This window comes from Primulina eburnea, chromosome 1 (assembly GCF_022965805.1).
Source record: "Primulina eburnea isolate SZY01 chromosome 1, ASM2296580v1, whole genome shotgun sequence".
Taxonomy (NCBI): Eukaryota; Viridiplantae; Streptophyta; class Magnoliopsida; order Lamiales; family Gesneriaceae; genus Primulina; species Primulina eburnea.
The window spans coordinates 1,359,246-1,382,896 of NC_133101.1; the positions used below are offsets into that span (position 1 = coordinate 1,359,246).

The window sequence follows — 23,651 nt, forward strand, 5'->3', positions numbered from 1 at the left end:
GTTCAGAGTTGGATGGTACCATGTCTTGATTAGTATATATTGAAGAATATTAAGTTTATACCTTAAAAAAATCATACCATAATGATGAAATAATATTCATTTAGTTCGTCGGCTGTGTCCATACCCGATGATCAGTTTCTAATGGTTCCATTTTATGATCTAAAAAGGAAAATGATTTATATCAATTCAAAAATCTAAATATCATCGAGATTTGAATTTATATGTATGTATGTATATATATATATATATATATATATATATATATATATATATATATATATATATATATAAATGGTCACATGTATTTGTTACTGATACATCAATTCATGGCCGAATTGTTGCAAGTCCATGAAATCTTTCACTATCTCCCCATAGCATCTTTACAGTTAGACAAACGCATTTTCGCAAGGGTGGTTAGGCACCACTTTTGCTAATTATAGGGTGGGACACTGTTCTATTTTGATCCTATCATTATATGATTCATGAGTCACCAATTTAAATATAGGGTTAATACTTTTTTTGGTATAGAAATTTTACCATTTTGGGTTTCAGTACACTAACTTTCCAATTTTTTGTCTCGATATATTATTTTTTCATATTTGAATATTTTGGTCCATTTTCTCTGGGAGTGGTCAATTTTTGTATGAAAAAACTCACTAGGTAGTGGTTGAAGCGGATGCAGCTAAAAAAATTGAGGATTTTTTTTGATTTATTTCATAAACATTTTCACTAGGCCATGTCGATTAATACCTGAGTCGAGTAATATTTTTTCGGCGAAAATGGATCACTCTAAAAGAAAATGGATCAAATAGCCAAATTTGAAAATTAATGTAGCGAAACTAAAAATTGAAAACTTAGTTGACTGAAGCCCAAAATTAATAAAGTTATTTGGACCCAAAAAATATATTAACCCTTAAATGTGTATTCAATTGGGAATCTAAAAAGTATGAGGAAATTTTATTTTTAGTCCTGTATGTTTACTTCTTTGCATATTTCGTCTTTTATAATATCAAATTTCAGTCTTTGTTTTGTATTTTTTGATTTTTGATAATTTTAGTCATTTTTCAACGAGAGTGCTGATATGAGACTAGACACGTAGGCGTCACTAATGCCACATCGGCTATACATCACAAAGTGTATTAAAGTTTCCAAAAAAGTAATTTTCCCAAATATTATTACAAATTATCAGTTTTAAAGTAATTTGTTTTACTTAATATATCATATATTTCGATTTCGCTGCTACCCGTATAAAATAAATTTATGACCTAATGTATTAGTGCTATACACATATGAAGCATGTTTTGTATGGATATTTAATTTAATAATAAGTTTTAAAATATATAGACAATACGAATATTATAGATAACTATTTGATTAATAAAATTAGATCTTAAATCGGGTCAAAATGATTATTAAAACATCTTAAAATTTTAACGATAAATATTTGACTATTAATCTATCCTTATCTAATCCACTCAACCAAACACACCACATGCTTTTATTTAAGTATGATAGGAAATATATTTTTATCACGAACATGTTTCTTGTGGGACGATCTCACAAATTTATATCAGCGAGATGGGTCGACCCAAATTTCACTCGGAGTAAAAAATAATATTTTTGTATATAAAGAATTATAATTTTTTGAATCAGATAAGATATCCGTATTATAAAATTGAGCGTAAGACAGTTAAATAAGAGTGTTATGGAAAATTGAGTTGACGACTGTACGGGTAAGTATTCACAAGCACAAATTACCGTTGATCAAAACTCATTGATGCCTTACTACAACCTTTCTCGATCATTAGTATTTACAAATAACATTATTAAGAGAAAAAACCCTTTCTCAAGATGATAGATAGATTAACTATAGTCAAATCATCAACTAAACAAAGAACAACATATCAATCTCACCGAGTGTAGCATAGAATCATCGATGCGCGATCAATCATGCCAGCAAATAAGCATCACCACACATCTTCTTATAATGTAGAGCCTCCCTCTTTGTTCCTTGAGAAATCTTCCCAATTTTTTGCTGGATAGTCTTCTCTTTGATCTTCTCATATGATCTAATGAAGGTGGACTTCCCATCAATATTTATTGTGGGTTATAGTCTTATAGATATTGTTTTATATGTGTGTTTTGCATGAAAATGTGAAGATGAGAGGCCTATAAGGCATCAAATTAATTGATGTTTGTTGAGTTAGAAATGAAGGGCAAAAGGGGTTCTTATAATGGGGAAAAGAGTGGGCAAGAACCCATGGATGCCCCATTTCTTCTGTGAGAGACATCATTTAGCTGCAGAGAAAATAGTGCAGGGGTCATCATCCAGGATACTTGGTCGGTCCCAAGGGGTAAAAAGGGGATAAGGTTATATCATTTCCATCTATTTTTGCTGCCACGATGATTTTAATGTTTATATAAATTTGTACAACTTCAATGTCTAATAATGTTTATGGATTTTATCTATGTGCTAAAAAAAATTCATATATAATGATATTTTTTAAAGTCTATAAAAATTTAGGGAAAAAAAAGAATGACATGAGCTTGCAAATCGTACAATATAGCTAGCTATCTGGTTTTGGTTCTTGCCAACCCTTTATTCTAAGTTAGTACACATAAATTTTATTCTAAACAAGTGGTTTTACGGAAAGGAAAATGAGCTTTTTGAAAAGCTATGGCTTTGGTACTATCCCTGTTTGGTTCTTGTATTTTATTTAAGCTTGCTGGTAGACATTTGAATCTAGTTTGAAGTGCACGAGTTGTATAACAATCTTTTAAATTGTTAGGCTCAGTTACCAATAGGATTCGTTCCTCTGGGGCTGCTCAACACTATCTTGATAATTGATTTATACCTCCCGGAGCTGTTGCGTTGGATGCAGTGTCATCGGAGCGTGATCATAATACTGTTTCATGTGACCGGCAGTCGGTCAACAGAGCCGACTACCGAACAAATCGGAGTTCCCGTGAGTCTTTGAGCAGCTATATGCTAATTAATTTCCCGGTATGCTACTCATTAGCTCTCTCTATAAAGCGTTCCTACTCCTCACCCGAGGATCAGTCACTCATTCCTTCATGAGTCGGGTCAGGTTGGAGATCCATCTCACAAAATTGAAACGTGAGACGGTTTTATAAGAGTTTTTGTATTTTTTAATTATCTTAACTTTGCAATGACTTCTCATGAACAATGTTTGAAAAAAAAAAAGAACAAAATAATCAGTCAGAATAATGTGAGTTAAATAGAAACTTATACATTTAATTAACTCAATATCACCATTATTTTTAATTCAAAACTTCGTTCTTAATGTTTTTATTTCACTAAAAAAAATATCTCCTGCAATAAGTTTGTTAATACTAGTATTTATTGTATACATACAATTGCTGACAGTCACGTTTGATAAGGCATGGTTTAGTTTGGTCGAGTTCCAGATAACAAATTATGTGGGCCAATACGGACCCTGGCCCTAAACAATATTGGGCCAATTAATATTCGAATTTGAACTCTGCCCAACTACATGAAAACATGTGGCCCAAATTTGAAATTGGACCAATTCTAATTCTAAATTATTTAAATTTGGGCCTGTCCACATCATTAAAAATAATTAATCGCCGTTGCCGGGGATCGAACCCGGGTCACCCGCGTGACAGGCGGGAATACTCACCACTATACTACAACGACTTGATGTGTAATGGACATGAAGTTATATAAATAATTAAATTTTAACCCAAAGTTATAAAATTAATTCGAGAGAATCGTGCGTTTTGACACTACTACATTGATTAAAATTATTTTGTTTTTTTTTTTTTTTGGTCCAAAGCTCTCATTCTCTTGCTCAATACCTCCCCACAGCGATGGGTCAACGAATTGATTAATGAGCTTTTACGTTTGATTCCAGGGCTTGTCTATCTATCGATGTTCAAAATGCAGACACAGTTGCTTGATGGTGCTCCGATTAATGTTTATGCTTTTGGGGTTCTTATGCTTGAGATTCTCTCAGTAGCCAAAGATTCTTTTGGGGTTTTGCGGGTTCGGGTTGAGTAGATTCGGGTTAGTGTCATGTTAGACGGGTTTTCGAGTTGGGTCACGGGTTGACCCGTGAATCTTTTTTTTGAAAATATTACAATTAATAAGCTCCAAATTTGATTAAAAACACAAGAAGAAAGTAAATGAGGCAAAATCGAAAACTTCTCGATATGGCAAAGGTAGCATTATGGAGTGTCTCGATCAATACCAGCTTCAAAACTCCACTCGCTCGAGTCGATTTTATCTGGGTGAATTTAATTTTTCAAATAAATAATTATTAAAATATAAACATAGTGACTAATATCGAGAACCCACTTTTCTTAGAAATATCGACACTTTATTTGCTTATTTTCTACAATATTTTAGCAGGGCCAAAATATATCCAGTATTCTCGAAACACTTTTCTAAATTTAAAAATCATATTGAGAACTAGAAATCAAAGAAAAAACATTATATATTGTATTTAAAATTAATTTCACTTCAACTCCAATACCACAAAGGCAACAATATTAATCAAATGTTAATTACCTGCTTCATGGTTCTGTTCTGTCGGCTAATTTTGCTCCGTAACAGCAAAACAAAAATATTCGAGTTACGATACAAAATCTAACTATTTGTAAGACCAAATGATTGTTTGACTAAAAGCTATAGTTAGTGGTAATAATATAACTTAAATATTTTAAACTGTACAACAGTTCAAGTGAGACGTTTCAATTGTTCTACCCATCAGAGACAATTATTATATCTCAACAATCTTTATTCTAATAATTGCAATTTTTGCAGTACATGACAATCAAATTCGTAACATTGACTCTGATATAAATTATAGAACCAAACATTTGTCGTTTGACCAAAAATTATAGTTGATGATAACGGTCTGCATAACAGTTTAAATGACACGTTTTGATTGTTGCATCCAACGTAAACAATTTTAGTAACCAACGCAGTTAATCAATGTCCAAATAAATTTTGATAATTATTTAACACGTTTTATTATCATCTCATGACCAAACGCAAGCCTTAATGTCAATAAGGCCTAAAGAGAGTCGTTTATTATGTGCCGTGTTGAAAGTCAAAAGTCCTTTACGAATTTTTGAGCCAGACATCCATTTTTAGGTCTACCCACTGCCACTATACGCACAGCGCGTAATTTTTAATTTGTTTTAAATATAACGAGGTCAAAGTAGTTTTTTTATATAAAAATATTATAAGTTTATTTTAGAAATAATGATATTACGAGATAAGGGTATTTTATCTTTATCGAATTCGAAAATATAAGAGGATTCCGTCACTGTACAGAAAATAGTGTATTTTGGATATGAGGTTTGAGAATACAAAATATGGATATTTGAAAAAATTCTAGCATCATAGGTTGATATGACTGATTTTGAATTAATTTGAGCCCGTGTAGGAAAAATATGTTTTCTAATATGATTTTGGTCATCTGAATTGAATATAGCTTCTTTTTGAGTATGTCTCATGTGAGATCGTCTCACGGATCATAATCTGTGAGACTGGTCAATTCTATCCATATTCACAATAAAAAGTAATACTTTTATCTTTTACATGAGTGACCCAAATAAGAGATCCGTCTCTGAGACCGTCTCACACAAATTTGTGCCTTTCTTTTTTTAAAAAATAAAAAAAAGTAGAAGAAGTAGGTATTAGAAATTTTCAATTTGAAAACCCGAATAAAAGGTAAACGAACGCAGCCGTAATTTTATGTTGTCTTATCTTGAGTTTCAGGAAAATGACAGCAGTTGGAAAAAATCAAGAAATCTCAGTCTGACTGTTCTTCTTGGAAACTGCTGGTTATCATAATTGACAAAGTCAAAAGATCGATTTTTTTTTATTACAAACTTGTTACTTTTCTAACGACTATTTAATTTATTTATCCTATCCCCAATTCAGGGAATCTGTCTGTTTTAAACGAATAATTCCTCCATTTTCTTGAGATTCAAGCTTTAGAATACCAAAGAGAAATGGGCTTTCTTCAATTTGTTTCTGCAATCTCCATCTTCCTGATCTACTCTTCTCCCTTGATTCTTGCGCAGCAGCCTTACATCAGAATGGCCACGACTTTATGCGACAGCAGAGACAATTCAACTTCAGTTCTTGGCTACACCTGCAAATTGCAATGGCGTCAGCCGGAGTTGCCAATCTTATCTTACTTTCAGGGCCACGCCTCCGTATGATTCCGTCTCCGCCATCTCCACTCTCTTGGGAGTGAATTCATCGCAATTATCGCAACTCAATTCGATCCCCGAAAACATGACGTTTGAATCGGATCGGGTGGTTCTTGTTCCCGTTACATGTTCTTGTTCGGGCCTGTATTATCAGGCAAATGTTTCTTACGTAATCAAGAAAGATGACTCGGCTCTTATTATTGCTAACAACACTTTCCAGGGTCTGTCTACCTGCCAAGCTATCGGGGATCAGAATGGTGGTCTGACAAAGAATTTGTTATTGGGCTCTCGACTTAATATCCCACTGAGATGTGCGTGTCCAACCAAGGGCCAGAGCGACGCAGGTGTGAAGTATTTGTTGAGTTATTTGGTCACTTGGAATCAGTTTGTATCCTCCATAAGCGAAATCTTTGGGGTTGATACTGGGAGCACTCTTGCAGCAAACGGATTATCTGAACAGGATACTAACATATATCCGTTCACTACTCTTCTGGTTCCGCTTCAAGACCCGCCATCCAGTTCACAGGTTACAGCGCCACAACCTCCGCCGCCGCCCTCTGGCACACCATCGGCATCTGTTCCTCCAGCTAGTGGTGGTGGGGGCTCCAGCAAAACTTGGGTGTATGCTGTGGTGGGAGTTCTCGGAGGTTTTGCTCTCGCTACAGTTATTGGGGTTTTTGTTTTTTTGATGTGTTTTCGTAAACGAGGAAACAAAGATGAACCAGTCATATCATCCGAGAGCTTTGAATCTGTCGAAAAACCACTTAAAAGAGAGGAGGATCCTGAATCAGAAGAGTTTCTCGAAAGCCTATCCGACATAGCTCAGTCACTTAAAGTCTACTCTTTTAAAGAACTTAAAGCAGCAACAGAAGATTTCAGTTCTAGTTGCTGGATCAAAGGATCTGTTTATCGTGGAACAATTAATGGGGATTTTGCTGCAGTCAAGAAAGTGAATGGAGATGTGGCGAAAGAAATCAATCTTTTAAACAAGATTAACCATTTCAATCTTATCCGTCTCTCTGGCATTTGTTTCAACGAGGGAAACTGGTATCTTGTTTATGAATATGCTTACAACGGATCTCTCAGCGATTGGATTCACAACAATGATGAAAGGAAGGTCTTGAGCTGGAACCAGAGGCTGCAAATTGCTTTAGATATAGCCGCAGGGTTGGATTATCTCCACTGTTACGCAACCCCACCGCATGTACACAAAAATTTGAACAGCAGCAACGTTCTCATTAACCGTGATTATAGAGCCAAGATTGCAAATTTTGGTTTGGCAAGATCAGCAGAGGGAGAAGGAGGGCAATTTCTCTTAACAAGGCACATTATTGGAACAAAAGGTTACATGGCTCCGGAGTATTTGGAGAATGGATTGATCTCTCCCAAACTTGATGTTTATGCTTTTGGTGTTCTCATACTGGAGATTTTTACAGGATCAGAAGTTTCCCAGCTGTACGAGGGGTATCTGCAGTTATCAGATGTCCTCAATCCAGTTCTAGATCAAGAAAATGGACTAGAGAATCTCAAGCAGTTGATGGACCCTTTGTTGCAAGGAAAATACCCTCCGGAGCTTGCCCTTTTAATATTCAGATTGATTGATAATTGCCTCAAGAAGGATCCATCAGATCGCCCCAGCACAGATGAAATTTTTCGGTCACTTACAAGAATTTTTAATTCATGCGAATCCGGTGAATGGGCGATCAGCATCTCAGAACACCACACCAGGCCTAGATAAGCTGTTGCAGATCTTTTGTAGCTGATTTATGTTTTCTGATATGTATGTTTATAAAATGAAACACGAGTTTGACCTCAGGGTTCTTGTAATCAGTAACATGAAGCCACATTTAGATCATTTTAAATCACTGTAGTGGCCGGAAAACATTTTCTTGGAGGTGATTTACCGATTACGTATATATATGTTAGTCTGTGTGATTTGATATTCCTTATAATAGCTGATAAGTTTTAGCATTGTTGAGAAAATTTGTATTATGGTAATAATTATCTTGCACCGAAAAGAATGAAGAAACAGGAGACAGATGCTCATAGCGTTTCTGTGGAACGATCAATCCACATGAACATATGTAAACAATTTATGCATTTTCTCAACTCTAAAGCAGATAAAATAATCTCGGAACACAAAAGATCGATCTGTTTTCATTTCTTGGAGACATATGCATAGTACTGTGCCATTGGAACGACAAAAGCAATCACTAACAAGCCTCCAACTACAAGTGAGAACTGCCCCCGTTTCTCTTCTGTCTCCTCTCTGGTTTTGAAGTTAGACTCTCTTTTATTATCTTTAGCCATAGGGCCACCAGGATCAGGGAGGCCATCTATCGCTGCAACTAGACGTTTTGCAGCACTAAACAAGGCTTCATTATACTTTTCCTCCACTGCTAGCACTGCAAAAATCCAATCAGCCCAAACAATCAATTTCCTGCTGAAGCATTCTCTTAATAATATCTAATCTAGTCAACCATTATATTCAATCTACCCGGAGTACACACAAATGGGCTAATCTTGCAAGCATGAAAAAGAAATATAAATATTTAAACAATACCCGGAAGATTCTCTGATACTGTGGAATCAAGAACTGAATCACCAACAGCCTGGATGAATTCAGGCCCCCCTGTAATTGCACCTTCTTTTTGGCTGGTAACAAGCACAATTATGCCTTTCTTGTTGCCTTCCTCCACAGTGGGGTACCAGCGTTCCAGAACTTGATCAGCATACTCGAATGCATCCGCTTTGCTCTTCAGCCAAAGAACATGAACAATTCAAAACGTAAAATGCAAGCTACATGTTACTAAATCTTCTTGAACGTGTAAGTAGTGGCTTAGTCATCTAAATTCTATCCCATCTCAATCCCGGAGAAACTTCGTTCTTTTGCTCTACATATTAGCCCTTCTTGGTTCCCAGTTTCTCTGTTATTTTCTTCACTCTGAAACTAATTGATCATCCGCTCTTCTATATGCATCATAATAAATTTTCTCATCCAGTTTCACATGGGATTGAGCTATCAATTAATCTGAGACCGTGACTTGAAATATTTTATTCGAAAACTACGCATACTTCGAAATGTTTGCCTCACTTTCTATTTGAAATGGTAGACAGATCTACGCCTTACAAGCACATTATTTTACTTGCAACGCACTACATTAAGACGCAAGAAAAAAAGAACGAATCGACTAACAGTGAGCTTGCGGACAGTTACAACGTTAATGTGGTAGCCTTTCCTGGACTCCAAATCCGAAAGCAATCTCTTCAAATCAGATTTGGTTACACGGCTGAGCACTCCAGCATCATCAACAACGTATGATTCTGCCGGAGGGCCGTCGCTCAGAACGTCAAATTCAGAGGCCAGTGCAGAATCGGTCAGAATCGGGCAGGAGAAGTTCAGCGCTAAAGAAATGGCGAGCGCTGCTATTCCCTGGTTCACATGAGAAAACCAACTATTGGGATTGTGAAAAGGTTGTTTGATTGATTGAGAAATCTGTTTACTGAGGGTGCAGGAAATGGGTTTGAGAACGGAAGCCGATTTGGGTTGGAAAAGAGGAGTCTTGAAAAGAGGATGGAAGGAATTAGCAGAAAGAATGGTTTCCATTGAAGAGTATCAGAAACTCGAAATGGTGAAATCTGTCATGTGTTGAAAGAAGAATTTGGTCACTGGTAAAGTCTTCAATTTGGTGACTTTTTTTTTGGATTCTATAATTTGGATGGTTGGCTGGATTTTGGAGGAAGATAATGTTTATCAGTTGTGGAAGGAAACAAGTGGGCTCAATTTGGAGTAATCAAAGGACTGTTTTGTCCAGATAATCTATTCGGTTTACTGGTTTTTTCTTGCTACATAGTGGATAAAATTGTCCTTTAATTTTCTTTCAATTGCGCATGATCACACAATTTACAAATCAAACATCTGCGAAAAAACAATTTATCAGAATAAAATCTGTTTCATCTTCGAGAAAATTTAATACATGGTTTGTTTATAAACATTACAAATAACTGGAGTGACTACGTACTCGAATATGAACATATAAAACTTTCGACGAGCCATTCTCAACATATTCATATACCCATCATTTTCGGAGGAGACCCCGGTTAGCTTCACTAAAGTCACATGATTCACTCTCTGTAATATTTGGGGTTCCTCTGCTGTATCTCTTGTTTTCTTCACCGCAGAAACTTGCTTGTTTATTATCGCCTTGTACAATGAGCCATCAATTCTGTTGTGTTCACTGAAGTTCATAGCTTCTTTCAAAATTACATGCAGGTCATACATTATTGGCTTTCCAAGATAGCCTGACACTCCTGGAAGCAGCTTATCCTGAATGATCTTCGGGGAAAAAGTTTCATCTTTGGAGGCTTTACAGCTGGTATAAGATCAGAAGTTTCTAAAGAAGAATCATTTCGAACCAACATCTTTTTCTTCTTGTAAAAGAGTTAGAAGTACGCTGCAAAACCCGATAACACGATCACGAGAGCCATAACAAAACTCAAAATTGTGATAAGAATCAAGTGATGTTTGGAATTAATGAGTTTCTGGAGCACGAAACATCAACACTGGAAGGCATATTGCACGTGTGAAAGTTCGTTATTATTCTCCATGACAATGCCTGATGCTGATGTTGTCACGTTCCGAGCCCGAGTGACTGTACAATGGACACATATATCAACTATTTCGTATTCGTTTTCATTTTACAAAAATGATTAACCCAGTTGGTAGAGAAGTTTAATGTAAGCCCATTATAAACTCATTGTAAATCTTTAATTTTAAGATGTGGAATAAGAGATATCACAGGCGTCTGAAACATAGTACTCATGGAAAATACATCATCACCTGGCTGCCATACATAAGTAATCAGATGCTGAGTTCCCTTATCTGAATATGATTATCGTAGGCACTTACAGAGCAAAGGAAAGACTGTTTCCGCACCCAAGTCAAGTTGTTTGGTTTCAACATTGGATTAATATCTTCGACGTATTGATAGTTTGTAAGATTCTGAAACAGCTTGATTGAAACCGAGTAAAAGTTGTCCCCTTTCATGATTTCGTTGGTGACATTCGAGAAATAGTATGTTCCGTTACAGTTACATTTGATTGGTATCGGTACCAATTGATTAGGAATCAGAATAAAATCATCTGATGGTAAACGAGAGGATGTCGCCATATCCATAGCGCTGACTCCGAATAGATCAGATATCTTGCAAGATCTGAATAAGGTTCCCGAACACAGTATGTAACATACGTTTCACACGACATTGGTGACTCTGCGGACCATGTAAAATCAGTGTCCGCAGTATCATTAGGCTGCTGCGCAGAAACAAGGGAAGCTGCAAAAACGAGAAACAAAGAAGAGATTGACAGAAAGGTAAAATGAGAGCGAGGTGTTTAAATAATAGTTGCAGGATAATCTCATGATTTATATGAGTTTAATCACATGATTTATAGATTTAATATTGTTAAATCTACAACAATCTTGTGAAAAGTTCATATAAAAAACGAACAGGGTTGCTAGTTTGTTGCATAAATGAATTGTTTTTGAATTATTTAAGCAAAATCTCAGAAGCTTTGTCCCCAGCTTTGCCTACGAGTATCCTTCATATTTCAGTCTGTCCGATAAGTCAATATTTGTCAAGTTATGAGATTGTTATTTACAACCTTCCGCATTTGTTTGGAAAGAGTTGTTTGATATAAAGTACTGAATATATAGAAATTGTGTGAATCAGATGTAGGTATTATGTGTAGTGTCGTAACATTTTAACAATACATGCAGCAAAATAATATAATTTATCACACAATTAAACTTTGATGAATAAATTAAGACGAATTAATCATGCACTACGTTACAAGATTACAAAATCAATACTAGTGAATAAAGAAAAGCTAATTTCTTTAACGAAGTGAAGGAGCAAAGTGCATTCAAAACACTTATCTATATCTATATCTATATAAATATACAGATTGAATTGTGAATTTACTCTATTGTCCTTATCCTTATTATTATCTATTAATTACAATTATGCATTTACTCTTTTGTCCTTATCCTTATTATTTATTTACTAATTACTAAACTTTTAAATTCAATCCTTATTATTAATTATTAATTACAATTATGCATTTACTCTTTTGTCCTTATCCTTATTATTTATTTACTAATTACTAAACTTTTAATCCTTATCCTTATTATTTATTTACTAATTACTAAACTTTTAAATTCAATAGCCGAGATTAAAATTTGTTTTGTGAAAAAACCTTACAAATAATCTATATCTATCTATACTAATATAAATATATGAATGTGACCTTCATTTAATAATAATCATTAATACATATTTTTTTAAATCAATTTTCAATATATGATGTTAAATACATAGCTAAATACATATTACTAAATAATATATTATCTATTATTAATCTATTAAGTATATGACTTTCATTTGTGAGCTTACTATTATATTATTTTTTTGTTTTACAATTTGTCATGTTAATGGTGTTATTTAATTCATTTTTTCTCTTAGTTTAATAAGATAATTAATAGTGTATTTAACTCAATCAAGCTAATTATTATTTTAATTTACTTTAAATTTAATTTTAGTTACTTAAATTTATACATTGCCATCAAATAATAACAGGAAGACAAAGGGAAATGAGTCGGATTGAATAAAAATAAATTATTTATAAATATTAATGTCATACAAAATTTCTTTCTCCCATTTAGAATAAAAATATTTTCAGACTTTTTAAGTGTCAATAAAGATATGTGATTGAGAGAAATATTTGTCTTTAAGTGATTTCAAACATTGTTTTTAAGTTATTTAGTCAATTTTTTTATAAATGGTGATAAATAAATATTACTAAATAATATGCTACATTTGATCATTTTGTGTTCTTGCAATGAGAGGAGTTTTTTTTTTACCCTAGCGTTAACATGTTTGATTGTTATATGTCTTTTGTATTGATCATGTAATTGTGTTTGCATTGTTTATGTGATTTGTTTGTTTGCACAAAGAAAAGAGAAAACAAAATCAAATATCTAACAAAAACGGTTATTTTTCAATTTTTTATTGTTGAGATATTTTGTTAATTTTTAAACACATAATGCATGTTTTCTGTTTGCTTAGATTACTTAGTTTGAAGTGACTTAGAAAATATTTAAAAGATTGAAATATTTATTCGTTTTTACCTTATGTCTCATAATATCAAGAGATAATATTTTTTATTTATCGGGGCAAATGTATTTTCAAACTTCTGTCTATAAATCAATATTTAAATTTTTTACGACATTATTATATTCTCTAATCAATTTTTTTTTACTTAAATTGATAGAAGACATTTTAATTTGAGTTTTTATGTTCTTGCTTATATTATTTTTGTAATATTATTTATCATGAAAATAATAGGTGAACTACAAAATTTGGTAGGTCTAAGAGTCCTCTGGTGAACGACAAATATGGATAAATTATTAAAATATATAATATCCAGTAGATTTTTGGCATGCGATTTTGCTCTAATTCAATTATTATGCATGATTCTAAATTTTAATTATATCACAAGTTAACGCATACTTTGTTGTTGCTAGATATATTTAGTCAATAGTCTAATATGTTTCTATGGCTTAAGAAAAATCGTGTGACTTTGTATTATATTTTTACTGCTGCTTTTCTAAATGGTTTTATTATTATTTCAAGGTACCATTTTTCATTTTTTTTTAAAGAAATGAAATGAATATTTATAAAACGATGACATTAATAAGGCTTCTTCTCTTTATTTGAAAAAAATATTGAAAAATTTATACAAATTGTGAATAATATGAGTTAATATTTAATTTGAGAGTGCTTTATGCTTTTTATTGCTCGTATATACTTCAATTTTTTTGTTATTGTACTAAATAAATTATTTTTAAACTTTGAGTTATCATTTTTTTTTCTTATCGAGGTTGTTTGTGTTATGATTTTTTTATTCGTTTTGGTTAGTATTGTTGGCGGTAATTAATTTTTCTGATATTATATCATGTGTCTTGTTGTTTATATAAAAATAAGTATGAGAGTACATCAATCAAAGCCACGTATTTTGGGTCTTCTGTTCTACGAAGAGAATAGTAAATGGTTTCTGTGAATTATATAATTTCTTGGTTTTTCATACATATAGTCTACGAAATGCGTCAAATTTTGAACAAAAAAGTATTGACAAACATAGTTGATGAAAAAAAAGACATGTTAATTAAAAAAAATAATGTTGTGTATTACTATGTTGGGTGTGATAATTGTCCCTGCTTGGTAGAGCGGTCGAACCGTGGTGCTTGAGCTGTTGTGCGGTTTAAAAGATTTGAGTTGCACAATTACTATTAGCTATAGCTTTTGGTAAAACGACAAGCGATCGGTCTTACAATTGGTATCAGAGCCAAGGTCACGGGTTCGATTCCCATTGATTGCAAGGAGTGCAATTATTGGGAGGAAGATTGTTGGATGCAAAAATTGTCCCTGGTTGCTTGAGCGGCCGAACTGTGGTGCTGGAGCTGCTGCGCGATTTAAAAGATTTAAGTTGCACCATTACTACTAGCTATAGCTTTTGGTAAAGCGGCAAGCGTTCGGTCCTACATACTATGTCCTAATTTCTGTATGATATAATTCAAGCATATTTTTTTATAGATATTTGAAATTAGGTCTAATTAAGTAACATGAAATATATACATATATATTAAATCATATTTAAAGCAAAATGTTAAGATCAAGAATGATTCAGATTTAAATTTCAACGAAACATAATGAAGAAGGAATTGAAGAATTGTATGTGTACGTTAAGTGTTATATAATGATTATGTTGCTACTTCATGGTTGTGCGACATACGAATGTCATATAAAATGTCAATATTTCTCAATAAAATAGTTTTTTTCAAAAAAAAAAATTATTCATTTAGAAAAAGAAATACATGAAAAACAAATTGTGCATAATTCTCATTCTATTTATAATGGTATGAGAACAATTCTAAAACTTTGTTGACACAATATAACAGATCAATTCTGTGCATTTTATTGAGACATTGAGTCAGTTTCACTTTATTTTCTCCAATATTATCTCGATATATTTCGAGGTAATACGAGATTGTTTTTGTTTTTTTTTAGTCAAAGTGTCTAACTAGCTAATTCATAACATATATGATGGTAGCATAGAAAAATCCTCGTCAAATAAATTCACTTAGCAAAATATTGAAATTCAAATAAAATTCTACAATATTTATCAAATTAATTTTGACTATCATAAAATGCTCATCAAATCTAAATGGTTATATTATTAGATGAGATATTGAATAAGACAAATACTTTGACATATATTTGAATGATATCTCATATGCATATCTTAATTACATTATTCGTATCTCTTCTCAAGCTTTTTAAAATACAATAATTAATTTTGTATATCGTTCCACAAAATATAAAATTATATAAAACAAAATATAAACTCGATATAAGAATGTTTTGTTTCAATGAATAATATAATATTATGTTCTAAACGCAACAAATGAGATTGAAACTATATCATCATCATGACATGATGCTCGCAATCATTATTTCAAAGCTTCCAAAAAACGACGATCAAGATGACTTTCTTGAATTGTGTCAAATTAAATGAGGACACAATTCTAAGATATAGCCATTTGAAAAAATTCAAGTATTTTTCTTACACTGATTGAGAAATAGTTGTTAAAAATTTATTAACCTTACAGCTATATGTTGATAATATTGATACTAAATATATAAAAATGATATCACAAATATCACAATATTTGAAGAAGGTGCAACACCATTCATTGGTTATGTTGTTGAAGAATATATAGGTTATAAATACTTTTAGTCACAAGTGAAGTGAAAACGTATCACGAGTAAAAGCATTTTTTCTTAGGAGTTATAGTTGATTATTGTCAAAAGCTGAAAAATCATTTAACAACAAAAAAATAGTCGGAAAAATAAGATTATCAAATAAAAACTATATAGAAAATCGAAAAAAATGTCGTGATAAAGAAGCAAACTACGAGCATGTCAGAACCCGGATAAAGATTGTAAATAACATAATAGATGTTAAAGACGATCAAATACTTGTTGAGCATATCAAAATAATTATATGTATATTATAACAAACTACGACAAAGAGCTGTTCAGTTGTCAAAATCAACCAAGAAGCATATTGGAAAGTGTGTCAAGTGGATAAGATACTTTCTCTGATTTATATACCGTCTATGGTCATGATTTTTTTATTTTTTATGGCTTAGTTTGTTTCAGTTGATAAATGTTAATAACCATGCATGTTTTAATTCATTTAAATATTATTAAAATTTCGTACATATATTTTCAGTAGTTTAGTTTTTTACGTGCAACGCACGTGCATTTTTCTAATATATATATATATATATATATATATATATATATACATATTTAATAGCCTTGATTATTCTAACTAGTCAAACCAAATAACCAAAACCACATATGCAACTTTTGTGAAGCCGAAAATTTGTTTGATGAACAACACATTAATTAGCACTATGATTAGGTGTTGTGTCTGTATGTCTTCAATACTCCCTGCACGCTTTGGTTTGATCACTTGATCTCTTTGAATTAAATCACCAACTCTCGAGTTTGCTCTCGGCGGCATCTCTATTAATCCATTAGTCTCAGCTTTTATATTTGATTATTTATAACATTTCTTTGGCCTAGAGTTTATTTCTTAAATAAAACCCTACAAGATATAGAAACAATCATTGAGAAATAAATCTTTTAAATAAATTTATAATAGTTAAAGTTTATCAAATATCTCAATAGTTAAAAAGTGAAACTCTATAATTTAATATCTACAGTATTATAAAAGAAAAATATAATTAAAAAATAAATTATATTATTTTCAAGTTTAACAAGAATCTAAGTTCGGACGGCACAAATTTTGCCCTTGCTTCTTCTGAATTTTACATACAAAAATCAACACGAGGGTTTTAAAAACCAAAGTTGATGGCCTAATTAGATGCAGTGGACAAAATCATAAGCCTATTCGATCAATGATATCGTGTTTTCTTACGAATTTGGCGTGTAGTGATAGTTTTTTATTACAGGAATTCCAAGTTTTCGAGAAATCTTGCAACTTCGAATTATGACAATCACTATCATTTTGTTCTTCTGCATGAGAATCTAATAGAACAGGCAAACAGAAGATGCAATTTTTTCATATATTACCAAGTTTGTACTTGATATTCTAAATCAACAAAAAAAGAAAGATTTCATAAAAAATTATTATGTGACATAAACAAAAAAAGAAAGATTTCATAAAAAATTATTATGTGACATAAAATATGTAAGACTCAGATCAGTACATTACTTTGTATTTGCATTTTTCCTTTCTTTGCTTCTAACTTTTCTTCTTTCTTTCTTTCTTATGTATGAGGAGAATTTCACTGAAAGTTAACAGGGAAAACTTCCTGTAAGCCTAATGTGATCAAGAGTCCTCTTTAGACCAAACTCCAGCACTGCCTTGTTGCCTTGTCTGAAACCATCTCCGTATGCTACCGAAGGGTTCGATTCAATCTGGTCTTTGAAAAATCCACCGAGTTTTTTCTCGAACTGGGATCGTTTCCCCTTCTTCGAAGAACCAGATGGTAATGAAGATGAAGTTGAAGTGGAAGGTTCGTCATTGCTTAAACCAGGAATAATTTCGGAATCTAACCACATATGAGCCAGCACTTGGCAGATACCTTCTTCAACGTCTGGACTCAGACTCGGATAACCTGAAAGAAAACCAGTTTTTAGAGACGGAACTCGATACAAAAACTGGCTGCATAGCAGAAAAAGAAATCAAGAACCTTTGAGTCGAAGCCAAGCATGCATCATTTCGTGAGCAAGGATGGATCCAGTCATTAACCTGAATACGTAACATGTTTTTCTTAATTAGCCAATGAATTAGACGAATCAGAAACAGAAGAATACATAAATCTTACCTAGGAAGCCCAAACAAGACAAGGATTGCAGTCACTTCACATCGACGAATCAGCCTGTAAGGTTCAGTGAACATGTCTATTATTCGATATCCACCAATTCTCGGCCGCCTCAAAATCTGTAAAAGTTGGTAGAATTGTAAGAGTAAACTTCGGTGTCACTCAAGAAGCATAATCAAGATGGATGTCGGTACCGTGCGAATGGTTTGCTCTTCTGACAGGCAAAGACCTCTGGTCTCGGGCATGTGGTGGTGACCCTAGATAACATTACAAATGATGCAAAAATAACTTGATTTATAAAAAAAAACATTTCAACTTTGGAAAGTTAACACTATCCAAAAGTAACCTACTTACGATTTTCTCTCCCTCCATGGCCTCATTTAGTGCCTGTCTCTCGACTAAGAGCATTGGAATTTGCTGCTCCACCTTCATGTTTAAACCTTCATAAAATTCTTGAATTTCGAGATATAGAGGTTGGCACTCGTGTGTGTCCATTATCGAAGAGTCTAAACACTCCAAACATAGCTTTCTTCCATCATCAAGAATCAAATATCTACAATCCACCTGCTGCGAGAACGACATTTTTCCATCAGTACACCACGTAAACTGCATACTTGATCATATCTAGGCCCCAACAAGTCAGGTTCAACAGATAGTCTTCGATAAATTTTCATGCTCATTTAGATCATATAATGTGTATATCTATCCTCACCTCCATTCTTTCGCAGCTGCAGCATCGAGGCGTCCCATCATTCTCATGAGACGGGCAATACTTTTGATGCCAGAAAGGATGCTCTCTATACGCAATTTCACCAGAGGCATTGCTTGGGATCTATATTAGAAACGACGAAACACCAAATTCCAGGTAATGAACGTGAAATATCTGAGAAATATTATGACATTTACTATATATGCTATTGCTCTATGGAAATGCTTCAACTCTTACAAATTGTTTGCAAACATCGCACTTGGGGTGATACAGATCCTTATAGCAGGATTTATGGTAAGGTCGACCATCGGACATCGAAAACTGAAACAGAAATAAGAAAAAAAATTAGTTTTTGCAGAACCATAAGTGTCTGAAAATCAGAAAAGACATTAGTACAAAACAATAATTTCAGAACCTCATGATCCGAAATCGGTTGATTACAAGCATAACAACGAAAACATTCTGGATGCCAAAAGGCCCCCATGCCACTAAAAAATCTGTCATTGCCAATTTCACTCTTGCAGCCACTACAGATTCTGCTGAAAACAGAAACTGTTGGTTTGAAAAAGGAGAGTAAGAAATCGAAAATAAAATTCCAACTAGTACACCAGTTACCTGCGTCCTAAAGGATATCGAAATATATTATGGGGAAATAAACTGCCATGATCATAAACAGGTGGCCGAGTGGGAGGGGCTCGAGGGGGTGATTGAGTTGGAGATTCCACATTCAAACTTTCTTGAATTGCCTTAGCTAGCTGTTCATCTTCTTCCAAATGAGATTCTTTGTCTAACAATCAGCATGGTTCGATAAATTAGCAAGAATATCACAGCATTCTAAAGAAATATCTTGCAATTGGTTCTTGATTTATACCTATTGTTTTTTTCTCTTTCTCATCTACTTCAGCAATGGAAAGTGCTATGGCTCGATCGATTTCTTCTCTGTCAAAATCTGGCCTTGTCTCCTGTAAATCAGATTCATTATGAAAATTTTCAGTTTCTAAAGCTGGAAAGGAATCAAAACCAGCAATGATCAACAATGACAGAGTAACGAATACCTCTGAAGTAGTAGGATCTTCCCAAATCGTATCATCTTCATAACTCCCTCTATATTGGCCACCTAATATTTTGTGGTTGGAACCTTTGAAAATCTTGGTTAGCCAACCCATTGCGTAAAGCACGTTTACCCTGCAGACCGACACAACACAAACAAAACGACCCACAATTTAGTTCAATAAGCTGACTTTATGACACATTTGTTGGAACCTATAATTTTCTGAAAATTATACATAAAATTGAATTTTTTTTCTTATTGATGGGGACCAACTCCATCCCATTCATGCAAACACGACCATTTTCTCTCATCATAGGGGTCCCAAATTTCATAGTTAATATCTCGAAATCGATAAGGTAGATTAGAAGACGCTTGAAAGTAAAAGGTATTGTTAATCTTCAATCAGATATCAACTGAACATGATCGTGGAGAAAAGAAGAAGAAAAGAAATGCATACATATAACCTTAATCGATCCAAATTGCTGCTGCAATAATTTGAACTCGATGAATTCCAATCAAATGTCAGTCTCATCCATTAAGAAAGATAAATCATACACAATAATTCGTGGCTGTTCAATAATACAGAAATCCCACAATGAAAAGTTCGAACTTTTACTCATCTGATCATCAAAGTATGGAGATTTATGATTCAAGATTGGTGGGCTAGCTCATTCTTATCGACGACACCATTAACAAAAACTCGAAAGGGACAAGAAAAATAGAATAACAAAAGTGAAAGAACGTGTTAAATTCAGTGGCAAAAGCTATTTTACCTTAAACAGAAGAACAGTCTGAAAATTTTCAAAGAACCTGATTAACCCCAGATCAAATTAATCATCCAAATCCAAGAGTTGACCAATAATATATCCCATTTCACAGAAGAACAACAACAGAATTGAAGTATGGGAACGCATCATTGTTTTCTTGATTTAAACCAGATGATTAGGAAGAGCTCTAGTTTAAACAAAGAACAAAATAGACGACGAGTACTACTTGTCAAACATTTTAAGCCAAAATATGTGAACTTTTAGATGATGGCGCGTAGTTCACTTGACACCAGGTCCGAGAGGTCAGGTACTCAGGTGTTCGAGTCCAAGTAAAAAAAACCACCCACTGGATAAAGCTTTTTTTTTCCTAAACAATAATGTTTAAGATATAATAACAAAAAGAAATATTTGTTGGCATGATTTCACAGACCTTTTTCGAATGAAAATTATATTTGTATGACAAGCCAGAGGGGCTTCGATTTCAAGATTTTATATGTTTGTTGACGTGGACCTTTACGGTTTGCGAAAGCGTTGTCTCAGGAAACTGAAAGGGGGCCTTCATAGTGTTTGTTTCACCCTACCCGTGCAGGCAGTGTCTGCACGGGCAATGAACGGCCGGATCACTCCACATGAGTGATCCGGGCCCACTTCCATGTAAAAAAAAAAAAAATTGACTCGAAAAAATCCGAACCGTTGGATCGACCCCTGCTTGCAGTGTCTGCAGGGGTAGGGTCGACCACAGTGAGTGTTCTTTTGTTGACTTTTCATTACCAAACTTAGCTTCTTAAGATTGAGTTCACATGGGATCGGCTGGTCTCTTTTGCGTCAACTTAAAATTAACACAAAAAACTCTATTTTTTATTAAGATAACTCTTGATATCAAAAATATTATTTTTTATTATAAATATGTGCAGAATTGATCTTTATCACAAATAAAGGTACGTAAAATCAATTAAATGTATGTTTATAAATATCTAATAAATATTAATAATCGAAAATATTCATAGACAATGTTTTAAAACTAAACATAAAAGATATAAGATCAAAAACTAAAAAGACATCATGTTCGTATAAAATATAAGTACGATAATAATCGAACTAAACATAAAGAATATAAATTTAAAAACTGAAATGATATCATGCTCATATAATAAATATGTACAATAATAATTTTTTCTTTGAAATCACCTCCTTTTCTTCCGACGCTCTTTTTTTTTTATTAATAATTGAAAAATTGCATTCTCTTTCACCTTTTAGCATAATCACACAGTTTTTCATCATCTTCAAGAATGTCCTTTTTATTCTTTCAATTTGACAAATGTTTTTGTGGTATTGCTATAGATTTCTTATCATCATGCTTCTTGTCTGGTTACATACATTGATTCATGTGTCAACGTTTGTCCTTCTTCTATATCCTAATCTGATAAATGTTATTTTGACTTTTGCACTCCATCTTCTACGCTTTCTATCATTTTGTTTTTTAATACCCACTGATTTATCCAATATATAGGAATCTGTTTATATTTACTTGTCTAATTGGATTGTTATGCATTGTTCCCGTTGTAGACTGCACGTAAAACTTTTTCCTTAGGTACTGTTTGATAAATAGAGTATGATAAGTAAAGGATATATAGTATAAAGATAAATCAAGAATAAATATAATGATAAGATAATATGTTGAATGTTTGGTATGATTTTAACAAGAGTGACTAAACAATATATATGAAATGAAGTATAATGTAAATAACATATGGATATGGAATGTTAATCAAATCTCGGTTAAAACTTTGGTTTTCAGACTAAAAACAGTTTTAACGTTTTAAATTCCATGTATATAATGTGTTTCCTAGAAAATCACTATGTATTACTTCGAATGGAGCATAAATTGATGGATAAATTTTATCATTTTTTTCACAATTAATTATTTATTGAGATTTTAAGTTTTATTCATTTTTGTACAAACATAAATTTAAATTTTCGATACCTCTGCGAAAATTTGAATATGTCTGAAACTTTTTTGAGGCCGAATCCACTTTAAATTTGATAAATGCATTACTTGTTAATATAGTAGAGACACTTTAATTAAATGTTTTAAAATTACTAATTGATTAAGCTTGAGATAAAATTACGATTAGATCCTAACTTAAATCCCAACAAAATCAAAATTAAGGCAAATTAGCCATTTTATATGACCTCCACTTTTTTCTAGTCATTATATGTTTTCTTATTTATCAAATTAACATTCATTTTATGTCATTTGATGTTTTTTTATTTATGAAAATGCCACTTGTTTTTGTAAATTAATAAAATTGATGTGTCTATTATATTTGACAAAAACTTGTGTTAGACGGTCTCACGGGTCGTATATGTGAAACGGATCTTTTATTTCATTCATCTATGAAAAAGTATTACTTTTTATGCTAAGAGTATTACTTTTTATTGTGGATATCAATAGGATTGACCTATCTCACAGATTAAGATCCGTGAGACGGTTTCACATGAGACCCACTCATTATGTTTTGATAAATATTTATTTACGAGAACGCTCATTTTTAAATTTTAATGTTTTTTTTTGGTTAAACAAATGAATCATAAAAACACCCAACACATGTACAGGAGTACTAGCAGATTTTAAAGTTAGTAACGCACTTCTTCACTCAAATCCCCAAACAAACACCACCTCATTAATTTAGGCCCAACAATTCTTCTTGGGCCGATGATGGACCCTTCTCCATCCAAATCTAGCCCAAAGCTAGATCCATAAAAGCTCCATTGTAGATGCGGACTGTGATTGACTTTAATCAAGCCCATGTCCAACCACGTCTTCGATTTTTCGATACTTTTCAAGTTATATTAAATGAAGATGACCACTTTTGATAATTAATAATTTGATCACAACATCCTCAAGCTATCTTTTAATTAGTCTTAGTCTGGCAC

General features: G+C 32.9%; 4 protein-coding genes and 1 non-coding gene across 10 annotated transcripts; 1 reads left to right on the plus strand and 4 right to left on the minus strand.

Annotated features, from left to right (window-relative positions):
• Positions 1-1,738: 1,738 nt before the first annotated feature.
• Positions 1,739-2,221, minus strand: LOC140810036 (small polypeptide DEVIL 4-like). The gene has a single exon (XM_073167839.1). The coding sequence runs from the start codon at positions 2,089-2,091 to the stop codon at positions 1,945-1,947; it is 147 nt and encodes a 48-aa protein (XP_073023940.1). The 5' UTR covers positions 2,092-2,221; the 3' UTR covers positions 1,739-1,944.
• Positions 2,222-3,607: 1,386 nt separating this feature from the next.
• TRNAD-GUC (transfer RNA aspartic acid (anticodon GUC)) lies at positions 3,608-3,679 on the minus strand. Its single transcript has one exon. It is a non-coding gene; the product is annotated as a tRNA-Asp (tRNA).
• A 2,187-nt stretch (positions 3,680-5,866) lies between these two features.
• LOC140838561 (lysM domain receptor-like kinase 4) lies at positions 5,867-8,126 on the plus strand. The gene is given in 2 exon segments (XM_073205007.1): positions 5,867-6,150; positions 6,152-8,126. Coding segments are annotated over 2 exon segments (1,941 nt in total). The 5' UTR covers positions 5,867-6,006; the 3' UTR covers positions 7,949-8,126.
• Positions 8,127-8,231: 105 nt separating this feature from the next.
• LOC140838631 (UPF0603 protein At1g54780, chloroplastic-like) lies at positions 8,232-9,933 on the minus strand. Its single transcript, XM_073205123.1, has 3 exons — positions 9,407-9,933; positions 8,774-8,966; positions 8,232-8,615 (listed from the first exon to the last, which is right to left on the minus strand). The coding sequence occupies exons 1-3, from the start codon at positions 9,815-9,817 to the stop codon at positions 8,368-8,370; spliced, it is 852 nt and encodes a 283-aa protein (XP_073061224.1). The 5' UTR covers positions 9,818-9,933; the 3' UTR covers positions 8,232-8,367.
• A 7,675-nt stretch (positions 9,934-17,608) lies between these two features.
• On the minus strand, positions 17,609-21,090 carry LOC140838706 (protein DA1-related 1-like). Of its 6 annotated transcripts, none has more exons than XM_073205583.1 (12): positions 20,412-21,086; positions 19,952-20,081; positions 19,768-19,858; positions 19,512-19,683; positions 19,312-19,432; positions 19,134-19,217; positions 18,900-19,019; positions 18,542-18,754; positions 18,382-18,444; positions 18,191-18,306; positions 18,056-18,114; positions 17,609-17,980 (listed from the first exon to the last, which is right to left on the minus strand). In XM_073205583.1, the coding sequence occupies exons 1-12, from the start codon at positions 20,477-20,479 to the stop codon at positions 17,658-17,660; spliced, it is 1,560 nt and encodes a 519-aa protein (XP_073061684.1). In that variant the 5' UTR covers positions 20,480-21,086; the 3' UTR covers positions 17,609-17,657. The 6 variants fall into 6 exon arrangements, with proteins under 6 accessions (XP_073061684.1, XP_073061649.1, XP_073061508.1 ...); XM_073205548.1 differs by having other exon boundaries at positions 19,312-19,435; XM_073205407.1 differs by having other exon boundaries at positions 18,542-18,751; positions 19,312-19,435; positions 19,768-20,081; positions 20,412-21,090.
• Between the last annotated feature and the right edge of the window lie 2,561 nt (positions 21,091-23,651).